Below are 20813 nucleotides of genomic sequence, written 5' to 3' on the forward strand. Positions count from 1 at the left end.
GCGATAAACACAGGCTCTCGCTGTTTCCCAACTGTGCCTCATCCTTTTTCCTTCAACAAACAGCCCCAAAGCCCGGAGCTTCCCCGGGGAGGGAATTGCTGGAGCGGGGATGGGACAATGCCGGGGACAGCGGTGCCACCAAACCACCTGGAAATGCCACCGAACCCCCTGGAAGTGCCACCAAACCCTCTGGAAATGCCACCGAACCCTCTGGAAATTCCACTTTGTGTTTCCCGAGGATTCCAGGCGGAGGAAAAGCAGTTGAGGGCAAATTTGAGGAGTTTCAGGTGAGGATGCTGCTGCGTTCTCGGGGGGGTTTCCCGTCTCTGGTTTTTTTTTTTTTGGATTCCTGGGAATTTCCGTGCTTCGAGGTTCGTGCAGCTCCTCCCCAGGAGCAGAGGGGGTGCCCGGGGAGCTGGCAGGGAGGAGGAGGAGGAGGAGGAGGAGGAGGAGGAGATGCCGTGATTGTGCCAATCTCCCCACGCAGTGCCAGGCGATGGTGCCCGCCTCCACCTCCGGGCACCATCCCGCTTGGAAGGGACCCCCAAAAACACCCCCAGAGACCCTCCAGGGGTTTTATTTCCATCTAGGAGAGCAGGGTTGGCTTTTCCAGGCATGGGGGGGGTCTGGGTTGGGTGATCCGGAGCCCCCCAAAAAACACCCGCAGGGATTTCATCTCCATCCAGGAGAGCAGGGCATGGGTCGGGGTCCCTGGGGTGACCCCAAAAACACCTCCAGAGACTCTCCAGGGGTTTAAATTCTATCCAGGAGAGCAGGGTTGGCTTTTCCAGGCATGGGGGGGTCCGGGTTGGGGTCCCTGGGCTGACCCGGAGCCCCCCCAGCTGCTGCTGGAGGGTGGAAAATTCGCTGCCAGCTGTCCCTGGAGCCGGGATGGGGACAGGAAAATCCCCTCCTGGTGGCGGGGGGGGGTGCGGAGGAATTGGGAACTTTCCGACAGCCGGAGGGGGGTGGCACAGGGGAGGGGTCGGGGAGGGGGGGGATTGTCCCCAGGGTGGGGGGATTGTCCCCAGCGTGCTGCCCTGGGGGACAGGGGACACTGCCAGGACAGCCAGCAGGGTGTGGGGGGCTCTCTCTGTGCTCCCCTTGGGGAGGTTTTGGGGGGAAAAAAGCGAATTTTTGGGGCAGCTTTGTCCCGAGGGAGCGCTGGATTCGGGATGGGGATGGGAGCTGCTCCTGCCTGGGGTCTCTGTTCCCATCACCCCCGGTTCTTTTTAGGGGTCCCCCCAGCCCTAAAACCGCGCTGGGCACCAATGTGGGGAGGGGGCACCCTCTTGCACCTGGGGAGAGGGGGCGAGAGGGGAGCGCTGGACCCCCCAAAACTGCCCCCAAAATTCGGGGATGCTCCGACCCCCCCTGCACCCCCGCTCGGGGGGATGCTCGGGAAGGGGGCGGGGATTTGGGGGGGCACCCCCGCTATGGGGTGGGGGGCGCATTCCCGCATCCCCCATCCCCCCCGGGAAGGCGGCGCGGGAGCGGCCGCCCATCCCTCTCCTCCTTCCTCCTCCTTCCTCCTCCTCCTCCTCCTCCTCCGTCACCGCGGGGGCCAGGCCTGAGCTTCATCGTCATCATCTTCCTCTGTGTGCTGTGTGCGCGCTCTTCCCACCCACCCACCCCAAGCCGGCCATCCCCAAAAATCCCCAAAAATCCCCCAAAAATCCCCCCAAAATCCCGCCGAGCCCGGCGCTTCCATGGTGCGGGAAGGCGGCATGGCCCGGACCCCTTACAGCTCCACGCAGGACATCCAGATGGACGTCTTGGACAACGCCGCCCTCCAGGTGACACCCCCGAGGCTTTTTTGGGGTGACAGCATCACCCACACCCCCCCCGGGCACGGTGTGGGTGGGGGGCGTCCCATAGAATTGCGCCCTCCTGGAATTTGGGGGGTGGGAGATGGGGTTCGGTCCTTTCCCCAAATCTTTACGTTGGTTATGGGGTCCTAAAAAATAAAGGGGGAGACCCCAAATCTACGCGTCTCCCCCTTCTCTCAATTTGACAGGTTTGGGGGGTTTTTTGGGGGAGGAGGGGGTGTTGTGGCCAAAGGGAAAGTTTTGGGAATTGGGAAAACTCTTGGGGTGCTCCCCCCCCCCCCACAACCTTCCCTGGGTTTGTCCCCTCTGGTTTTTAAGGGGGGGGGACAGGGACAGTCCCCTCAGTGGTGCCAGGGGGGTGGGGGGCGCTGGGGACAGACCCCCCCTCTCTGTGCTTTTGGGGAGCTCCAGCTGAGGGGGGGTGACAGATTTTGGGGTGAGGTGACAGTTTTTTGGGGTGAGGTGACAGATTTTGGGGTGAGGTGGGGGGGGTCCTGTACCTACAAATACCCACCATGGGGACCCCCCCACCCCCGGGGGGTGACAGCTGGGCCCAGCTGTGCCTTGGGGACATTGTGGGGGTGGGGGGGGGAGGTGACAGCCCCCTCCCCCCAGCATTGTACCCCCCCAAAAGGCGGGGGCAATGGGACACCCCCAGATCCCAGCAGGAGGGAGGGGGGGTCCCGTGGGGGTGGGGGGGGTTTCGGGGGGCGTGGTGTCACCCCCTCCTCTCGGGGGGGGCTGTTGGGCTGTGGTTTAACTGGGGGGCGCTGGAATTGGGGGGGCTGCGACCCCAACCCCACCACGGTGGGGATCTGAGGGGGTTTGGGGTCGCAGCCCCCCCCCCAATACCGGGGGAAGGGGCGCCCCCCATTCCCGACCCCCCCGAGCCCCGTTCAGCTGCAGGGCGGGGGTGGTGGGGGGGGTGCAGAGCTGCCCCCCGAGTTTTGGGGGGACTTTTTGTGTGTGTGTGGGGGGGTCCAGCGCTCCCGTGTCTCCCCCTCCCCTGTCCCCAGGGCAAGTACAGCAGGCGCAAGAGCCGCTTCAAGCGCTCGGACGGCAGCACCTCCTCGGACACCACCTCCAACAGCTTCGTGCGGCAGGTGCGGGGGGTCCCGGCGCTTTTTTGGGGGGTCCCGGTGCTTTTTTTGGGGGTCCCATCTCTCCTTCGTACCCCAAGAACTTGAGGGGGGTGTGGGGGTCGCACCGAGCCAGGCCTGGCCGTGCCCTCCACCCCCCCTCAATTATTTTGAGAGGAATGCCCCCCTCCTCAAATCAGGGGTCGCCTGCCCCTTTTTTGGTTTTTGGGGGGGGGGGGTGGTGGGCACAGCCCTGGCACCAAAATTGGGGCTTGGCAGGGCCCCCCATCCCCCCGTTTGAGCCCCCATCCTCTGGCCCGGGCTAAATTTACCCGGGTGAAACCTGAACCCCCCTCCCCGCCCATGGCCAGCCCTGCCCGCCCCGCTCCCCCCCCCCGGCCCTGCCACCATGGAGGTGCCCGGCAAAGACCCCCCGGCTGCCCCGGTGAGCGACCCCCAGCGCCCCCCGACCCCCCCTGCCCACCCTGCCTCCCTCCTCGGGGAGTTTTGGGGGGGTCTCTGGGGCGGGTGACCCCCCCGCTGTCCCCTCTGTGGGGTAGGGGGTGGGGGGGGGTGTCCCCACTGTGGGTTTTGGGGGGGTCCCCAAGCCGGGCTGTGCAAATGGGGTGACCCCCAAATTTGGGGTGACCCCCAAAGGGATCAATCAGGACTGGGGGGGGTGTCCCATGTGTCACCCACTGCGTCCCTGGGGTGTCCCTGTGGGACTGGGGGGGAGCGGGGGGTCCCTGGGTGTCCTCGGAGCGCCCTGTCCCACAGCTGGGGACATTGGGGGGGACATTGTGGGGGACACACTCTGGGGGTCCCAGAGTCTCTGCAGAGCCCCCGGGCAGCGGGGCCGGTGTTGGTGTCACGTTCCCGGCCAGAGCGGTGGCGACAGCTGCCCCGTGTGTGTGTGTGTGTGTGTGTGTGTGTGTGTGTGTGCCCCTCTCCTGCCGTGACCCCGCCGCGGTGGCACTGGCGGCTCCAGGGTGGCACTGAGGTGGCACCGAGCAGGACCGGGGTGGCACTGGGGTGGCTCCAGGGTGGCATCGGGCAGCACCGGGCAGCACTGAGGTGGCTCTGGACAGCACCAGGGTGGCACTGAGTGGCACCGCGGTGGCACCAGGGGGTCTCTGGGTGGCACTGGGTGCCTCTAGGCAGGATTGGGTGGCACCGGGCCGTACCAGGTGGCACCTGGGTAGCTCCAGGCAGGACCAGGGTGGCACCGGGGTGGCTCTGGGCAGCACCGGGTGGCTCCAGGTGGCACCAGGGGTGGCACCAGGCAGCACTGGGGTGGCTCTAGGCAGGACCAGGGTGGCACTGGGTGGCTCTGGGCAGCACTGGGTGGCACCGAGCAGCACCAGGGTGGCTCCAGGCAGTACCAGGTGACACTGGGGTGGCACCAGGCAGCACCGGGGTGGCTCTAGGCAGGACCAGGCAGCCCTGGGGTGGCACTGGGCAGGACCAGGGCGGCTCCCAGTGGCACCGGCACAGTGAGAGCGTGCAGAGGGATCACAGGGCCGGGATTGGGGCTGGGCTCTCTGTCCTGGGGGGGCACAGGCTGGGCTGAGCCCCCTCCCCACCGCGCAGGGCTCGGCTGAGTCCTACACCAGCCGCCCCTCGGACTCGGATGTGTCGCTGGAGGAGGACAGGGAGGCGCTGCGCAGGGAGGCCGAGCGCCAGGCCATGGCCCAGCTGGAGAAAGCCAAGGTGGGACAGCCGGGATGGACCCCTCCTGTGCCCCCCAGCCCTGGCACAGGGACCCCCGGTGCCCCCAGCCCCCCAGCCCTGCCGTGTCCCGGCCCCTGGGGGCACTGGGAAGGCAGTGGGGGTCACTGGGTGGAACTGGGAGCTGCACCTGCCTGGCCAGGATGGGGGCGAGGGGGTGGAATCTCCCCGTTCTGGGGTGGCAGAGGTTGGGATCTCACAGTTTTGGGGTGGAATCTCCCCGTTTTTGCATGGCAGAGGATGGGATCTCCGTGTTTTGGGGTGGCAGAGGGTGAGATTTCCCCATTTTGGGGTTGGCAGAGGATGGGGTCTCGCCATTGTGGGGTGGCAGAAGTTGGAATCTCCCCATTTCGGGCTGGAATCTCCCCGTTGGTGGGGTGAAATCTCCCTGTTTTGGGCTGGAATCTCCCCGTTTTGGGGTGGCATCTCCCTGTTTTGGGGCAGCATCTCCCCACTGTGGGGTGGCAGAGGATGGGATCTCCCCATTTCGGGCTGGAATCTCCCCGTTGTGGGGTGAAATCTCCCCGTTTTGGGGTGGCAGAGGGTGGAATCTCCCCGTTTTGGGCTGGAATCTCCCCGTTTTGGGCCGGGGGGAGCTGCCCATCCACCCTGCCGTGCAGACCAAGCCGGTGGCGTTCGCCCTCCGCACCAACGTGGGCTACAACCCCTCGGCCGGGGACGACGTGCCCGTGCAGGGCATGGCCATCTGCTTCGAGCCCAAGGACTTCCTGCACATCAAGGAGGTGGGAGAGCCCCGGGGGGAATGAGGACAGCGCTGGGCTGGGCCTCGGGGGGGTTGTAAGGTGTTTTATTGTGACGGTGGGCACTGGGGTTTTCAGGTGAGGTGAGAGACGAGAACGTTGACTCCATGTTCAGAAGGCTTGATTTATTATTTTATGATATATACACATGTTATAACTATACTGAAAAGAAGAGGGAGGAAAGGTTTCTTCGGAAGCTAGCTACGCTAAGAATAGAAAAGAAAGAACGATCACATAAGCTGCTCTCTCGGACTCTGTCCGAAGGAGCTCAGTCCTGGATTGGCCATTAATTATAAACATCCAAGCTGGGCCAATCCAGACGGACCTGTTGCATTCCACAGCAGCAGATAACCCATTGCTTACATCTGTTTCTGAGGCCACAGCTTCTCAGGAGGAAAAAATCCTAAAGAAAAGATTTTTCACGAGGAAATGTCTGCGACATTTTTCTTTTCCCCCTCCCCTCCATGCCCGGAGCAGAAATACAACAACGACTGGTGGATCGGGCGGCTGGTGAAGGAGGGCTGCGAGGTTGGCTTCATCCCCAGCCCCGTCAAGCTGGAGAACATGAGGCTGCTGCAGGAGCAGAAGATGAGGCAGAACCGCCTGAGCTCGAGGTGGGGGCTCACCCCGAACCCCCCATCTCTCCATGCACCCTCCCCGTGCCGCCCTCACCGCTCTCTCTCCCCGTGCTTCTCCCACGCAGCAAATCGGGTGACAACTCCAGCTCCAGCCTGGGCGATGCGGTGACAGGGACACGCCGCCCCACGCCCCCCGCCAGCGGTAAGAGTGTCCTGGGGGTCCCCCGGCAGCTCCAGCCCGGGGGTCCCTCCCCAGCTCCCCACGGGTGCAGGCAGGGTGCCCCCATCTCCTCTCCCACCCCTTCCCCACCATCCCCATCTCCTTTTTTTTTTTTTTTTTTTTTGCGTTCTCCCATCGCCATTGTCGCTCTTCTTCTCTCCCCCCCGCCGTCCCCGCGGCTCCGGCGGTTCCCCAGGTGGCCTGGACATGGCCAGCTTTGCCTTTGAGCCCGATGAGTTAGAGGAGGAGGAGGAGGAGGAGGCCGTGGAGGCGCAGCGCTCCCCTAAGAGTAGCGTGAGCAGTGTCACCACCCCCCCCGCCCACAGCAAGCGCATCCCCTTCTTTAGGAAGGTAACGGCCCCCGCGGGTCCCGCCTGCTGCACCCGCTGCCTGCCCTAACACTGCCGGGGGGCTGGGGGCACCCCAAGGGGGCTGGGGGGCCATGCACTGCCCCAGGGCCGCAGCACGGGATGAGCCCTGCGCCAGGGACACTGCGGGGCTGGCTCCTCCTGCTGACAGCGGGGTGGATCAGTCCGTGGCTGACCTCCCCCCGCGTTGTCAATGGGATGGATCAGTCCGTGGCTGTGTCCCCCCCCCGTGAACCCTAGGATGGATCAGTCCATGCCTGACCCCCGTGTGCGGTCACTGGGATGGAACAGTCTGTGGCTGTGTCCCCCCCCATGTTGTCAATGGGATGGATCAGCCCACGGCTGACCCCCCCTGTTGTCAATGTAATGGATCGGTCCGCTGCTGATATCCCCCCATGTTGTCAATGGGATGGATCAGCCCACAGCTGACCCCCCCCCATTTCATCAATGGAATGGATCAGTCTGTGGCTGTGTCCCCCCACTATGGGCCATGGGATGGATCAGTCCATGGCTGACCCCCCCTGCATTGTCAATGGGATGGATCAGTCCATAGCTGACCCCCCACCCTTGTTAATGGGATGGATCAGTCCACGGTTGTGATCCCCTCCCCCCCCACCCATTGATTGGAATGGATCAATCCATGGCTGCATCCCCCCCATGGATTGTGGGATGGATCAGTCCATGGCTGACCCCCCTCCATTGTCAATGGAATGGACCAGCCCATGGCTGTGATCCCCCCACCCCGTCCATGGAATGGACCAGCCCGTGCCCCCCCTCCCGGTTGTTCCCCCCCGCAGTGTGCGCATGGTGTGTTCCAGCACGGCCGGTGTGTCACCCCCCCGCAGCTGAGAATGGACCATTCCTCCCCCAAACCGGACATAACTTGGGGGGGGTTTGGGCGCTACCACTACACGGGATGGGGGGGTCTGCAGGGGTGAGCAGCCCTGCGGGGTCCCAGCTGCCCCCCAAGCCTTGCAGAGCCCCCCCGGCAGCCAGGGCTACCCCAGAGGGGACAATGCTGCTGTGTCACTGTCCCCACACGTGTCACCTGGGCACCCCTTGGGTCGCACACGTGGCTCTGGGGTCACACACGTGTCCTTTGGGCACCCTGCGAGTGACACGCGTATCCCTGGGTCACCTTAGGGGGGGTCACAATGTGTCACTGGGTCACCCTTGAGGGGGTCACACACATGTCCTGGGTCATCTCTGGGTCACACGTGTGTCCCTGGCTCATCCCCAGGGGGGTCACACAGGTGTCACTGGGTCACCCTGCAGGTCACACCCAGGTCACTGACTCACTCCTGGGGGTCACACACATGTTGCTGGGTCACACGTGTGTCACTAGGTCACCCTGCAGGTCACACATGTGTGTCCCTGACTCACCCCAGAGGTTACACGTGTGTCCCTGGGTCACACAGGTGTCACTGGGTCACACCTGTGTCACTGGGCCACCCTTGGGATGTCACACCCAGGTCCCTGGGTCACACGGGTGTCCCTGGGTCACCATGCAGGTCACACACTGTCCCTGGGTCACCCCTGGGGCTGTCCCAGCCATGTCCCTGGCTCACTCCTGTGTGTCCCAGCCGTGTCCCCACGTCCCCGGGGCTGTCCCCGCCGTGTCCCCAGTAACACGCATGCCTTTGCCTTTGCCTTTGCCTTTGCCTTTGCCTTTGCCTTTGCTGTGTGTGTCTCTGCCCCCGGACGCAGCCAAGCAGAAGCAGAAGTCGGTGAGTAGCGCCAGGACCCTGGGAGGGGGGATGGAGGGAGGTGCCCCCCCGCTTGCAGCCCCCCCAGTACACCCCGGAGCCACGGCCGGGGGTGCCCCGTGTCCCCTCCTGGCCCGGTGACCCCCGGCTGTGTCCCCAGACCGAGCACGTGCCCCCGTACGACGTGGTGCCCTCCATGCGCCCCATCATCCTCGTGGGGCCCTCCCTGAAGGGCTACGAGGTGAGCAGGGGGTGGGGGGCGCTTGAGGGGTTTGGGGGAGCCCAACCCTGCATTGTCCCCGTGTCCCTGCTGTCCCTGGTGTCCCTGTGTCCCTGCCCAGGTGACAGACATGATGCAGAAGGCGCTGTTCGACTTCCTGAAGCATCGCTTCGATGGCCGGTGAGTGGGGCATGGCTGGGGACCCCTGAACCCATAGAGGGACCCCAAAATCCACCCCTGAACCCATAGAGGGACCCCTGGACCCATAGAGGGACCCCAAAATCCACCCCTGAACCCATAGAGGGACCCCTGGACCCATAGAGGGACCCCTAAATCCATGAGGAATCCCTGAGTCGACTCCTAAATCCACCCCTGAACCTAGAGAGGGACCCCTGAACCCCTGAGGGGACCCCTAAACACACAGAGGAACTCCTGAACTCATGAGGGGGCATCTGAACCCATAGAGGGTCCCCTGGACCCATAGAGGGACCCCTAAATCCATGGAGGAACCCCTAAACCCACAAGGGAAGCCCTAAACCCATAGAGGGACCTCTAAACTCATGGAGACCCCTAACCCCATAGAGGGACTGGGTGTGGGGTGACAGCAGGGGGGGGACAGTGGGGTCTGGGGGTGACACTGGGGTCCTGGGGGTGGCTGTGAGATGTCAATGGGTTCTCAGGGTGGCTGTGGCTGTGGGGTGTCACTGGGGTCCCGGGGGTGGCTGTGGGGTGTCATTGGGGTCCCGGGGGTGGCTGTGGGGTGACCATGGCCGCGGGGTGTCCCCTCTGTGTCCCCAGGATCTCCATCACGCGGGTCACAGCCGACATCTCCCTGGCCAAGCGCTCCGTGCTCAACAACCCCAGCAAGCACACCATCATCGAGCGCTCCAGCACCCGCTCCAGCCTGGGTACCGCCCCCTGGGACCCCCAAAACCCACCCGGAACTCCCCCAAACACCCCCCGGACACCCCAAACACCCCGGACACCCCAAACACCCCCAGACATCCCAAACCACCCGTGGTCCGTGGGACCCCCCCCAAGCCTCCATCTGTATCACCCCAACCCAACTCGGGGGGCTCATCCCGCTCCTGGGGGTGGGGGTGACTGACCCTGTGCTGCTCCTCCTCTTCCATCTCCTCCTCCTCCTCCCCATCATCATCATCATCATCATTATCATCATCTCATCCTCTTCCCTATCCTTTTCCTCCTCCTCCTTCTCTTCCTCCTCTTCTTCCTCCTCCTCCTTCTCCTCCACCTCCCCATCCTCCTTCCTCCTCCTCCTCCAGTGAGGGGGGGACATGGCCAGGGACCCCTGAGCTCCCTCCTCCTCTTCTTCCTCCTCCTCCTCCTCTTCTTCCTCCTCCTCCTCCTCTTCTTCCTTCTCCTCCTCCTCCTCCTCCTCCTCCTCCTCCTCCTTTACCATCTCCGTTGTGTTTTCTCTTCCCGTTTCTCTTTCTCTGGGTTCCTCCTCCCCTCCGCGCTGCCTCCTCCTCCTCCCCTGCTCCTGACACAGATGTCTTGGGTACGTACAGGGACCCCCCCTGTCCCCCACCCAGGTGGCCGCAGGGACACAACCTGAGGGTTGGGGACACCTTGGTGGCATCTGTGTGTGTGTGTGTGTGTGTGGTTTGGGGTGGGGGGGCTGTGCTGTCCCTGGGGTGACACCGAGGTGACCGAGCCTCGGGACAGGCCCTGTCCTGATGCTGTCCCCATGCTGTGGCACTTGGGAGGTGACATTACAAAAAATAATGGATATTGCTGAGAAATATTAAAATATAGAAATATATCTGTATTGAATATATCTATATATAGATATGTGTATATATATCTATGTCTATATATATCTATATATATCTATATATATATATATATCTATATCTATATCTCTATATTTTAATATATATAAATCTATATTTTTATATATATCTATATATATCTATAATTATTTTCATATATAGCTATATATCTATATCTAGAATAAAATATATATAGAATATATACATATAATATATATACACATATATAGATATATAGATAGATTTTATCTATATCTAGATCTATATTGAGTATATATTTATTCAATATGTATCTGGATATATAGATTGTTATTGATATATAGATATATATGTATATAGTTATATTGAATATAAATATATCTATATATTGAATATATATCAATATATAGATAGATATAGACAGTCTCTATATAGATCTATTTATATATGAGTATATATAAATATATAATTAATATATAATCTTATATATATGAATATATAGACATATATTGATATTTATATATATTGATATATACTGATATATATTTATAAATCGATATATAATATAAATCTATATATATAGAATATATATGAATATATAGATATATATTGTTATATATCCCTATATCTCTATGTATTTTTATTGAATATATATGTATCCATATTGAATATATATCAATATATAGATATATTTATATTAATGTGTATATAGATATATATATTCTAATATATATGTATATGTATATTCTATATGAATACACATCTATATGGATATATATAGTTAAAAATATGGATAAATGTGTATATATTCTATATCTTTATAGAATATATCTATATCTATATATTCTATAACTTTAGAATTTGTCCCTGGCTCACCCCCAGGTGAATCTATATATTCTATATATCTTTAGAGATATATAGAAGATATGTATTTTAATGAAAGATACATTGTATTAGATCCCAAGAGGGGTAATTCTAAACGATTACCTTTAAGACATTTGTAGCAAAGCGTGGCAAAAACTGATAGGCCAAGCAACCCTTATAGTGTATTGTAATTAAGAAATAGTTAATAAATTTGGAAACCGTTAATAAATTTCCTAAATATTAGGAAATGGTTAACAAATTTCTTACATATTAGGAAGTAGTTAATAAACAGCTAAATAAATTAATTTCTAACTCTGCTAACATGAATTATAGCACCTGTACTGTCCCACCCTTCGCACGAGACTGAAAATAAAAAATTTTTAAATGCTTTTAAGTTAGAACAAACCTTAACCCAGCACCTCCCCACCCTGTCCCCGTGTCCCCTGCCCCTCTCCACATTGTCCCTGCCCTCCCTCACTGTCCCTTGTCCCCTCCCAGCCGAGGTGCAGAGTGAGACCGAGCGGATTTTCGAGCTGGCACGGACGCTGCAGTTGGTGGCCCTGGACGCCGACACCATCAACCACCCAGCGCAGCTGGCCAAGACCTCGCTGGCCCCCATCATCGTCTACATCAAAATCACCTCCCCCAAGGTGGGTGTGGGCCCTGGGGGGCAGTGCCAGCCCCTCCCTGGGGACACCGGGCAGTGCCAGCCCCTCCCTGCCACGCTGGGGACACCGGGCAGTGTCCCCAGGGCCACCCTGTGCTGTCCCCTCCTGCCCAGGTGCTGCAGAGGCTGGTGAAGTCCAGGGGGAAGTCCCAGGCCAAGCACCTCAACGTGCAGATGGTGGCCTCGGACAAGCTGGCACAGTGCCCACCCGTGAGTGGTGCCACACAGACTGACCCCACCCTGCCCTGCCCCACCCTGTCCCATTGTCCCTGACCTGTCCCATAGGCTCAGCCCCATATCCAGCTGTCCCTCCCTGTCCCATTGTCCCCTCTCTATCCCATAGGTTCTGCCCCATATCCAGGTACCCCTCCCTGTCCCGTAAGGCTCCACCCTGTCCCATTGTCCCCTCCCTCTCCCCTTGTCCCCACCCTGTCCCATAGGCTCTGCCCCATTGTCCCATTCCTGTCCCATTGTCCCCACTCTGTCCCATAGGGTCTGCCCCATATCCAGCTGCCCCTTCCTGTCCCATTGTCCCCACCTTGTCCCATAGGCTCTGTCCCATTGTCCCCTCCCCGTCGCATTGTCCCCACCCTCTCCCAGTGTCCCTTCTCTGTCCCATAGGCTCTGCCCCATATCCAGCTGCCCCTCCCTGTCCCATTGTCCCCTCCTTGTCCTATTGGCCTTGCCCTGCTCCATTGCCCCCATCCTGTCACATAGGCTCTTGCCCCATGTCCAGGTACCCCTCCCTGTCCCATTGTCCCCTCCCTGCCCCATAAGGCTCTGCGCTGTCCCATAGGTTCTGCCCCATGTCCAGCTACCTCACCCTGCCCCATGTCCCCGCCCTGTCCCACGGGCTCTGTCCCATTGTCCCCACGCTGTCCCATAGGCTCTGTCCCACTGTCCCCACCCTGCCCCACGTCCCCGCCCCGCCCCACCTCGCACGGGTCCCTCCCGCAGGAGATGTTCGACATCGTTCTGGACGAGAACCAGCTGGAGGAGGCCTGCGAGCACCTGGCCGAGTACCTGGAGGCCTACTGGAAGGCCACGCACCCGCCCAGCAGCAACCCCCAGAACCCGCTGCTGAGCCGCACCATGGCCACGGCCGCGCTGGCCGCCAGCCCCGCGCCCGTCTCCAACCTCCAGGTACAGGTGCTCACCTCCCTGCGCAGGAACCTCAACCTCTGGGGCCGCCAGGCCACCCCCAGCCCCCCCGGAGCCCCCTTGGAGGAGCACGCGCTGTGAGGGGACGCCGGGGACATCGGGGACGTTGGGGCGCAGGACAGCGGGGGGACACCACACAGGCATCGGGAGATCCCTGGGATTGGGGAGGCCCAGGGAGTCACAGCCCCCCCAGAGGTGTGGGATGATCCCTGGGGTCACCTGGGATCAGGGTGGCTCCACGGGACTATGGTCCTCCCCCAGGTGTGGGATTGTCCCTTGGGATCACCTGTCCTGGGGTCAAGCTCTCCACCCTGGGATTGGGGCCACCCCTGAGGTTAGGGTCACCCCATGGGACCATGATCCCAAGGTGTAGGGTCACCCACCCTGGGGACGCTGGGATCAGGGCAGCCCATGGGATTGGGGTCACCGTGGGGAGGCAGAGCCCCCCAGGAGTGGGACCAGCCCTGGGATTGTTCCTTTGGGAACCTGTGCCCCCCCCAGGGTACTGCAGGGACTGTTCCTGGTTTCGGGGTCACCCCAGGGAGCTGCTCCCATTCCTGGATTGGGGCCATCCTGGGGATCTCTCCCTGCCTGGGATTGCTGCCAGCCCCACATTTGGGGTCTCCTGGGAATCTGTGCCTCCTCCTGGAGCTGCCCAGGGGATTGGGAACCCCTTCAAGACCCACCCTGTGCCTTCCTGGGGCTGCCAGACCCCATTCCCACACCTCTGGGGGAGCCGTGGTGGGGGTGAGAGTTTGGGGGTGTCCTGGGTGGGTTGGGTGGGGGCACAGCCCCATCGCACCGTGCTGAGCCCCCCACCCCGGGGCTGGGGACAGAGAGGGGACACGTGTCCTGTGTTTTGTGTCGCTAAATCTCCCAGCGAGCCTGACTTGCTGGCGCTGCTCCCCCTCCCCATTCCCAGCCCCGCCGCCACCGTGTCACCCACCAGAGGCTGGCCAGGAGCGTGTGTCCCCCACTAACCCCCCACTAACCCCCCCGAGTGCCCCCGGCCCGTCCATCCCCGCATGGTGTGCTCGCTTCTCGCACCCAGGCTCCGCACCCGGAGGGGGAGCACGGCCGCCCCCGGCAGGGCCCGGGGGACTCGGGGGGCCGCGGGCAGGGCAGGGTCCTCCTGCCGCCCTCCCGCCCGGGCCCCCGCAGCCTGGCCCGCCAGGACACCTTCGACACGGATGCTCCGGGCAGCCGGGACTCGGAGCCCGGCGATTCCTGCTGCATGGACATCGAGATGGATCCCGTCGAGGAGGAGCCGCCGGGCACCCCCGGGGCCGGCCCGCAGCCCCCGCCCGGCTCCTGGGACGGGGCCGAGCCCGGACTGCGGGGCCGAGCCAAGGGCCAGGAGCCCCTGGGCCAGAGCGACGGAGAGGGCTGGGGCCGGGACGTTTTCATGCGTTAGGATGAGGGGGTGCGGGCAGCGCTGGTTTTGGGGTGCGGGCCAGCCCCGCTGGTTGCCTTTGTGCCCCCGCTTTGTGCCCGGCCAGCAGTGCCCTGGGGGTCTCCCCCTGCCGCAGCCCCCCAGCATCTCCGGCAGGGACAGCAAGTGACCAAAGGGGACCCGGCGTGTCCCCGTCCCCCCGGCGCGGGGTGGGGGCCGTGCCCCCCTCCCCAGCCCCAGCCCTGCCCCCCGCTTCTCCATGGTGCTCTCGGCTGCGGGGTCCCCGGAGCTGGCCGTGGCCGTGGGGGGGTCCCCGCCAGCTGCCCCCCCAGCCTGGCAGTGCCTGGCACTGCCCCCCAGCCCCCAGCCCTGCCGGGGGGTGCATGCGTGTGTGTGCAGGGCTCTGGGGGGGCTCCCCTCTGCGCCCCCCGAGGGGGGTGGGTCTGCATGTGTTTGCCTTGGAGGGGCTCTGCCTGAACTGGGGGGTGGGGGGTGAATCTGAGCCAGTTTTGGGGGTCTAACCTGTGCTAACAGCTGCCCAGCCCTGGCCTGCCGGGGGGGGTCCCGCTGTCCTGGCACTGCCAGGTCCCGGCCCCCCCTTTCCCCAGCCCCCCTCCCTTCCTGTTCCAACCCCCCGCCCCCGCCGTGCCTGTCCACGCTCGCCCTGTCCAGCCGTGTCCGTCTGTCCGTCTGTCCGTGAGCCTCTGTCCGTCCCCACACCCCGGGGCACTGCCTTGTCCTGTGCCCGCCCCGGGGCGTCTCCTGTGCCCTCCCCCCCCCAGCTCTGCGGGGTGACCACACCAGGGTGGCCTGGGGACACCCCCCGTCCAGCCCTCACCGCGGGACGGGGCTTGTCCCACCCCTGGGGCAACCCCTTGCCCCCCACCCCCATTCCTGGGGGTCCCCGGGGTCACTGCCTTACCCAGACCACCAGCCCGGGTCGGGGGGCTTGGGGGGCACCCAGCTCTGCCGCTGCCAAGCCGCCACCCACGTGTGCCTCAGTTTCCCCCTTTTTTTCGGGGGGGGACTCGGTGTCACTGCCTGCCAAGTGCTTTGAGCCCCCCCTGCCCCAGCGCTCGCCCCCGTGGCGGCCAAAAATCCGGGCGGTGGGCTTCCCCCCCCACCACCCGCGGGGCAGAGGGACGTCCCGTAATTTATGTCACTCCACAAACTTTTAATTTAAAGACCCGACAAAAAAAAATGTATTTTATTTATTTATTCTCGTTGAATTGTGTGCGTGTGTGCGTGTGTGTCGGGGGGACTCGCCCCGCTCGCTTGGTTCTTTGTAATAAACATTTCGGTGAGACCTGCCCCCCCTGCCTGAGCCTGCTGGGGCTGGGGGGACACGAGGGGACACAGAGGGACACAGAGGGACACTGGGGGGCTGCGGTCACCGCGGCTGGACCGGGCACAGCTCAGCTCTGCGGTGACCCCGCACTGAGGATGGAGCCGGGACCCGCCCGGCTCTGAGGAAGAGGAAGGGGCGAGGATCCAACGCGGGGGTCGGGGGGCTCCAGCCCCCTCCCCGGGGATGGGTTTATCGGCGCTGGGCCGGCTCGGGACACTCTGTGGTCGCGATATTTACAGATAATAAATTACACGGCGGGCACTCAGGGCTGCCGGCACCGCCACTCGCTCTTCTCCGACCGGTACTCGAACGCTCTCCTGCGGACAGCACACGGCGACATCGGTGACACTCAGCCCTGTCCCCCGACCCGGGTGTCCCCCACGCCCCCCGCCCGGCCCGGCACGCCCCCTACTCACTCTCTGGATGGCACCGAGGGTCGGCACACCAGCCCGGCCTGGCAGGGGCACACCTGGTTGATGCTGAAGGCGAGACCCCCGGGGGGGACGTGGCAGCTCTGTGCCAGTGCCAGGCGCCGCTGGCACACCCGCTCCCCGTGCTGGCGGGCACAGCAGCCGCCGGGCCCGCACTCCTCGTCCCGCTGGCACCGCGCTCCTGGTGGCGCAGAAAGCGACATTAGGGGACCCGCAGCACCGCCTGCTCCAGCATCGCATCTCCCCAGGCTCGCAGAGCGCGTCCCCCCTGTGCCAGCCCCACACTCACCGTCCTGCCCGGGGGGCGCGGGCTGCTGGCACTTGCCGAACATGCAGACGAGCCCGGGGGCGCAGTGAGGGTCGTGGCGGCAGTAGTGGCCCTCGGGTCGCGTGGGCAGGCACAGCCCGAAGTGCTCGTCACAGAAGTGCCCCTGGGCGCAGGGGGTGGCGGGGCTGCACGGGGTCACCTGAGGAGGAAGGGGGGACACGGCACTTCAGGGGGGTCACACCTCATCCCCCACCCCGTTCCATCCCTGACCCCGAGACAGGCTGGGAACGGCGCAAAACCCCGTCTGTTCAAGGTGTGGGGTGATTTTGGAGAGCCGAGCTCCATCCTCAGCGCTTCCAGGATTTTTATCTCGCGAAAAGAAAACCCGGCAGCCGGGCAAGGTGGGGGGTGGCAATACAGGGCGCGAACCCCTACAAAAGTCCTGCTCCAGGTGAGGCTCGAACTCACAACCTCGGCATCGCTCGTGTACCGCCCTATAAGTACCGCGCGCTGACCGATTGCGCCACTGGAGCGCCCCGCGCCGCCCGCCGCCACCGCGCCCCCTGCCGGCCCCGCCGCCGCACCCCCGGGTGGAGATGAACCCCTCCCCGTGTGACCCCGGATGGAGATGGACCCCAGTGTCCACTCCTGGCTTCAAACGGACCCCCCGTGTCCACCCCCAGCTGGAGATGGACCCCCCATATCCACTCCTGGCTGCAAACAGATCACCCATGTCCACTCCCGGCTGGAAATGGACTCCCCCCGTGTCCCCCCCTAGCTGCCCACGGCCCCCGTGTCGCCGTCCCCGGCAGAACCCTGCGGGGTCACCGCGGGTGACACTCGCTCCAAACCCGTCCCCTGCTCCCACCCCGGCTGCAGCTTCTGCACCTGCCCAGTGCCCGCTCTGTGCCCATCCTGCTGCAAATTCTGGCTCCGAACCACCCTGAGCCCAACCTGAGCCCAGCCTGGCTGTAAATTCTGCCCTCACCCACAACCGTGCCCACCCTGCTGCCACCCCGGCTACAAACCCAGCTCTGTGCCCACCCCGGCTGTCCCCTGCTGTCCCCAGGACCCCTCCCCCGTGTGTCCCCCCCCTTCCTCACCTCCTCCAGCTCCCCGCCGGGGTTCCTGCCCAGCGCGGCGGCATCGGGCGGGTTTTGGGGCAGGGAGAACATCCATGCCCAGAGGTGCCCGGCGGCGGGTGGCAGGAGCCAGGCGACGAGGCAGAGGATGGCCGGCGATGTCACCATGGTGCTGGCGGTGGCGGTGCCAGCCCGGCCGGCCCGCGGGGTTTTTGTAGCCACGGGCGAGCTGGCGCCCCGCTGCTAAAAGTGTTTGCCCAGCTAATGGGGTGGGAGGAGGCAATCAGGGGTTAAGGGATTTCCATAATTGCCAGCCTTCCCCTCATGGGGGGGCACCGGCCCCACAGCAAACAGCCCCCCCCGGAGCAGTCTGGCTCCGGCGCCAGCCCTGGGCACAGCCTGGGGTGCCCTGTGTGCCCCCACAGCTCGGGGTGATGATTTTGGGGTGCCCTGTGTGCCCCCTAGCTCCGGGTGGTGATTTTGGGGGCATTTTGGGATGCCCTGTGCGCCCCCACAGTCGGGGTGATGATTTTGGGTGTAGTTTGGTGTTCCCCGCGTGGCCCTACACCTCAGAATGATGATTTTGGGGGCAGTTTGGGGCGCCTTGTGTCCCCCCATAGCTCAGGGTGGTGATTTTGGGGGCAGTTTGGGATTCTCTGTGTGCTCCCATAGCTCAGAGAGATTTTGGGCACAGTTTGGGGTTCCCTTTGTCTCCCCATAACTCAGGGGGTGCAGTTTGGGATTCTCTGTGTCCCCCCATAACTCAGAGAGATTTTGGGCACAGTTTGGGGTTCCTTGTGTGCCCCCATAACTCAGGAGGTGCAGTTTGTGGTGTCCCGTGTCCCCCCTTAGCTCAGAGAGACTTTGGGAGCACTTTGGGGTACCCTGTGCCCCCCCAACCCCACAATTCCCTGGTTTTTCCCCCTTTTCCAGCGCGGGCACAGCGGGAACGAGAGGGAAAATTGGGGAGCAAAGGCTGCGACCCCCAAAAGGGGCACAGCGGTGGGCACAGGGCTGGCACCAGCCCCGTGTTTGGGTGTCCCCTGTGTCCCCCCCCTGCCCTGGGGGTGAGGGGATTGGCACCTTCGCTAACGCCCCCGCGAATGGGCTGCGATAAGGCCCGGCCCTTATCGCTATCGCCCGGCCCTTATCGCAGCCCGCGCCCCCCCGGCCCCCCGAGCGCGTCCCCCAGACGGTGTCACCTCCGTGTCCCCAAACCCAGAGCCCTGCAATACACTTCGGGTCCCTCCAGGTGCAGTTTGGGGGCGCCCCGTGTGCCCCCACACCTCGGGGTGGCGATTTTGGGGTGCTCTGTGCACCCCCACAGCTCGGGGTGGCGATTTTGGGGTGCTCTGTGCGCCCCCACAGCTCGGATTGATGATTTTGGGGTGCTCTGTGCGCCCCCACAGCTCGGGGTGGCGATTTTGGGGTGCTCTGTGCGCCCCCACAGCTCGGGGTGGCGATTTTGGGGACAGTTTGGGTTTCTCTCTGTGCCCCCATAGTTTGGAATGATGATTTTGGGGTGCTCTGTGCGGCCCCACAGCTCGGGGTGGCGATTTTGGGGTGTCCCCTTTGCGTCCCCACACCTCAGAATAATGATTTTGGGTGCAGTTTGGGTTTCTCTGTGTGCCCCCATAACTTAAAATGATTTTGGGGACAGTTTGGGGTGTCCTGTATGCCCCAACAGCTCAGGGTGGTGATTTGGGGTGCCCTATGTGCTCCCATAGCTTGGAATGATTTTAGGTGCACTTTGGGGTGCCCTGTGTCCCCCCACACCCCAGGTTGACAATTTGGGGACCTCCCCTCCCCTACGTTCACCCTTCCCGGGCCATTCCCGCTCCCTCCGTGCCTCAGTTTCCCCAGCCGTGAATCAGGACGCTCTGGGGGTGACACATCCACAATGGGGTGACCCCAAATTTTCCTCCCGGTGCTCCGGGACCAGCGGGGCCGCCAGGATCCGCTCCCCCCCCCCGCTCTCTCTCCCCGCGTGTTTGCCCAGCGGATTTGGGAGCAAATATTGACCCCGCTCCGCGGCACCATCGCTGTCCCCATCCGTCCCCCGCTGCGCGACATGTCGCGATAATCCCCCCCAGCGCCACCACGGGGGTCCCGGACGGCGGCTCTGCCACCCCAAAGCCCCCGTCTGGCGGTTTAGGGGAGTCCCACGCACCCCAAAAGTCCTGGAGGGGCTGGGTGAGCGCTCGGGGGTGCCCCGGGGGTTTGGGGTTTTGGGGTTTGGGGTTTTGGGAGTTAGGGGTTCGGGGTTTGGAGGGTTTGGGGGTTTTGGGGGTTGGGGGTTTGGGGGTTTGGGGTTTTGGGATTTTGGGGTTTTGGGGTTTTGGGATTTTGGGGTTTGGAGGGTTTTGGGTTTTGGGTTTTGGGGTTTTGGGAGTTTTGGGGTTTGGGGTTTTGAAGGTTTGGGGTCTTGCGATTTTGGGGGTTTGGGGTTTTAGGGGTTTGGGGTTTTGAAGGTTGGGGGTTTTGGGGTTTGGGGTTTTGGGAGTTTGGGGGTTTGGGGGGTTTGGGGGTTTGGGGGGTTGTGTCCCCAGAGGTACTCGGGGGGAGCCTGGGGGGGGGCACATAGGGGTGTGGGGCAGTGGGGTGGGGGTGTCAGTGTGGGGGTGTCCCTGAGTGGGGGGCTCAGCCCAGAGCCCCCCCCTGCAGCCCAAAGCGGACCCGCAGTGGGGACAGTCCAGGGGACCCCCAAATTTCGCTTCGGTGTCCCAAATCGGCCCCAAAACCCCAAAAAGCATCCGTGAGTGGGGGTGTCCCTGGGGGATGTCCGGGGGTGTGGGGTGCTCGGATGTGGGGGGCTCTGTAGGTGGGGGGGGGGCGGTATCTGTGGGTGGGAGGGGTTTCGTGGGTGGGGGTGCCCGTGTTTGTGGGGTGTCAGGGATTGGGGGTGTCGGTGATTAAGAGGTGTCGGTGACTGGGGGTATCTGTGGGTGGGGGATTTCCCTGTTTGAGGGGTGTCCGTGATTGGGGGTGTCCGGGGGTGTGGGGTGTCAGTGATTTAAGGGTGTCTTGGATTAAGAGGTGTCCGTGATTGGAGGTGTCTGTGAGTGGGGAATGCCGTATTTTTGGGGTATCTTGGCTCAGTGACAGTGCTATTCTCAGCGACGGGCGCGGTACTGCAGCGGGGGTATAGCTCAGTGGTAGAGCATTTGACTGCAGATCAAGAGGTCCCCGGTTCAAATCCGGGTGCCCCCTTGTTTTGGTCACCTTTACGGGGGTTCCTCACTCTTTTTCTCACCCTTTTATTTGCCCCCCAAACACCCCAGCAGCGAGGGGACGGGGATGGACGAACATTCCCGAAGCCCCTGGGCTCACGGGGG

At 62.3% G+C, this 20813-nt stretch overlaps 2 protein-coding genes and 2 non-coding genes across 7 annotated transcripts; 2 read left to right on the forward strand and 2 right to left on the reverse strand.

The window, feature by feature from the left end:
- The first annotated feature begins 151 nt into the window (after positions 1–151).
- CACNB1 (calcium voltage-gated channel auxiliary subunit beta 1) lies at positions 152–15654 on the forward strand. 4 transcript variants are annotated; one of them, XM_030966152.1, is made up of 15 exons: positions 152–287; positions 1748–1796; positions 2846–2932; positions 4499–4618; positions 5257–5379; positions 5875–6011; positions 6101–6177; positions 6392–6546; positions 8430–8510; positions 8611–8669; positions 9288–9397; positions 11627–11778; positions 11910–12005; positions 12753–12938; positions 14008–15654. In XM_030966152.1, the coding sequence occupies exons 1-15, from the start codon at positions 154–156 to the stop codon at positions 14368–14370; spliced, it is 1929 nt and encodes a 642-aa protein (XP_030822012.1). In that variant the 5' UTR covers positions 152–153; the 3' UTR covers positions 14371–15654. The 4 variants fall into 4 exon arrangements, with proteins under 4 accessions (XP_030822012.1, XP_030822013.1, XP_030822017.1 ...); XM_030966153.1 differs by lacking the exon at positions 6392–6546 and adding an exon at positions 8271–8290; XM_030966157.1 differs by lacking the exons at positions 152–287; positions 14008–15654 and having other exon boundaries at positions 1564–1796; positions 12753–13782.
- A 305-nt stretch (positions 15655–15959) lies between these two features.
- On the reverse strand, positions 15960–17646 carry LOC115913813 (dickkopf-related protein 3-like). The gene is made up of 4 exons (XM_030966037.1): positions 17500–17646; positions 16418–16595; positions 16114–16309; positions 15960–16014 (listed from the first exon to the last, which is right to left on the reverse strand). Exons 1-4 carry the CDS (start codon positions 17644–17646, stop codon positions 15960–15962), a joined length of 576 nt encoding a protein of 191 aa, XP_030821897.1.
- Positions 16840–16929, reverse strand: TRNAI-UAU. Its single transcript is given in 2 exon segments — positions 16840–16875; positions 16892–16929. It is a non-coding gene; the product is annotated as a tRNA-Ile (tRNA).
- Positions 17647–20616: 2970 nt separating the features above from the next.
- Positions 20617–20688, forward strand: TRNAC-GCA. Its single transcript has one exon. It is a non-coding gene; the product is annotated as a tRNA-Cys (tRNA).
- Positions 20689–20813: the final 125 nt, after the last annotated feature.

This window comes from Camarhynchus parvulus, chromosome 27 (genome assembly GCF_901933205.1).
Source record: "Camarhynchus parvulus chromosome 27, STF_HiC, whole genome shotgun sequence".
Lineage (NCBI taxonomy): Eukaryota > Metazoa > Chordata > Aves > Passeriformes > Thraupidae > Camarhynchus > Camarhynchus parvulus.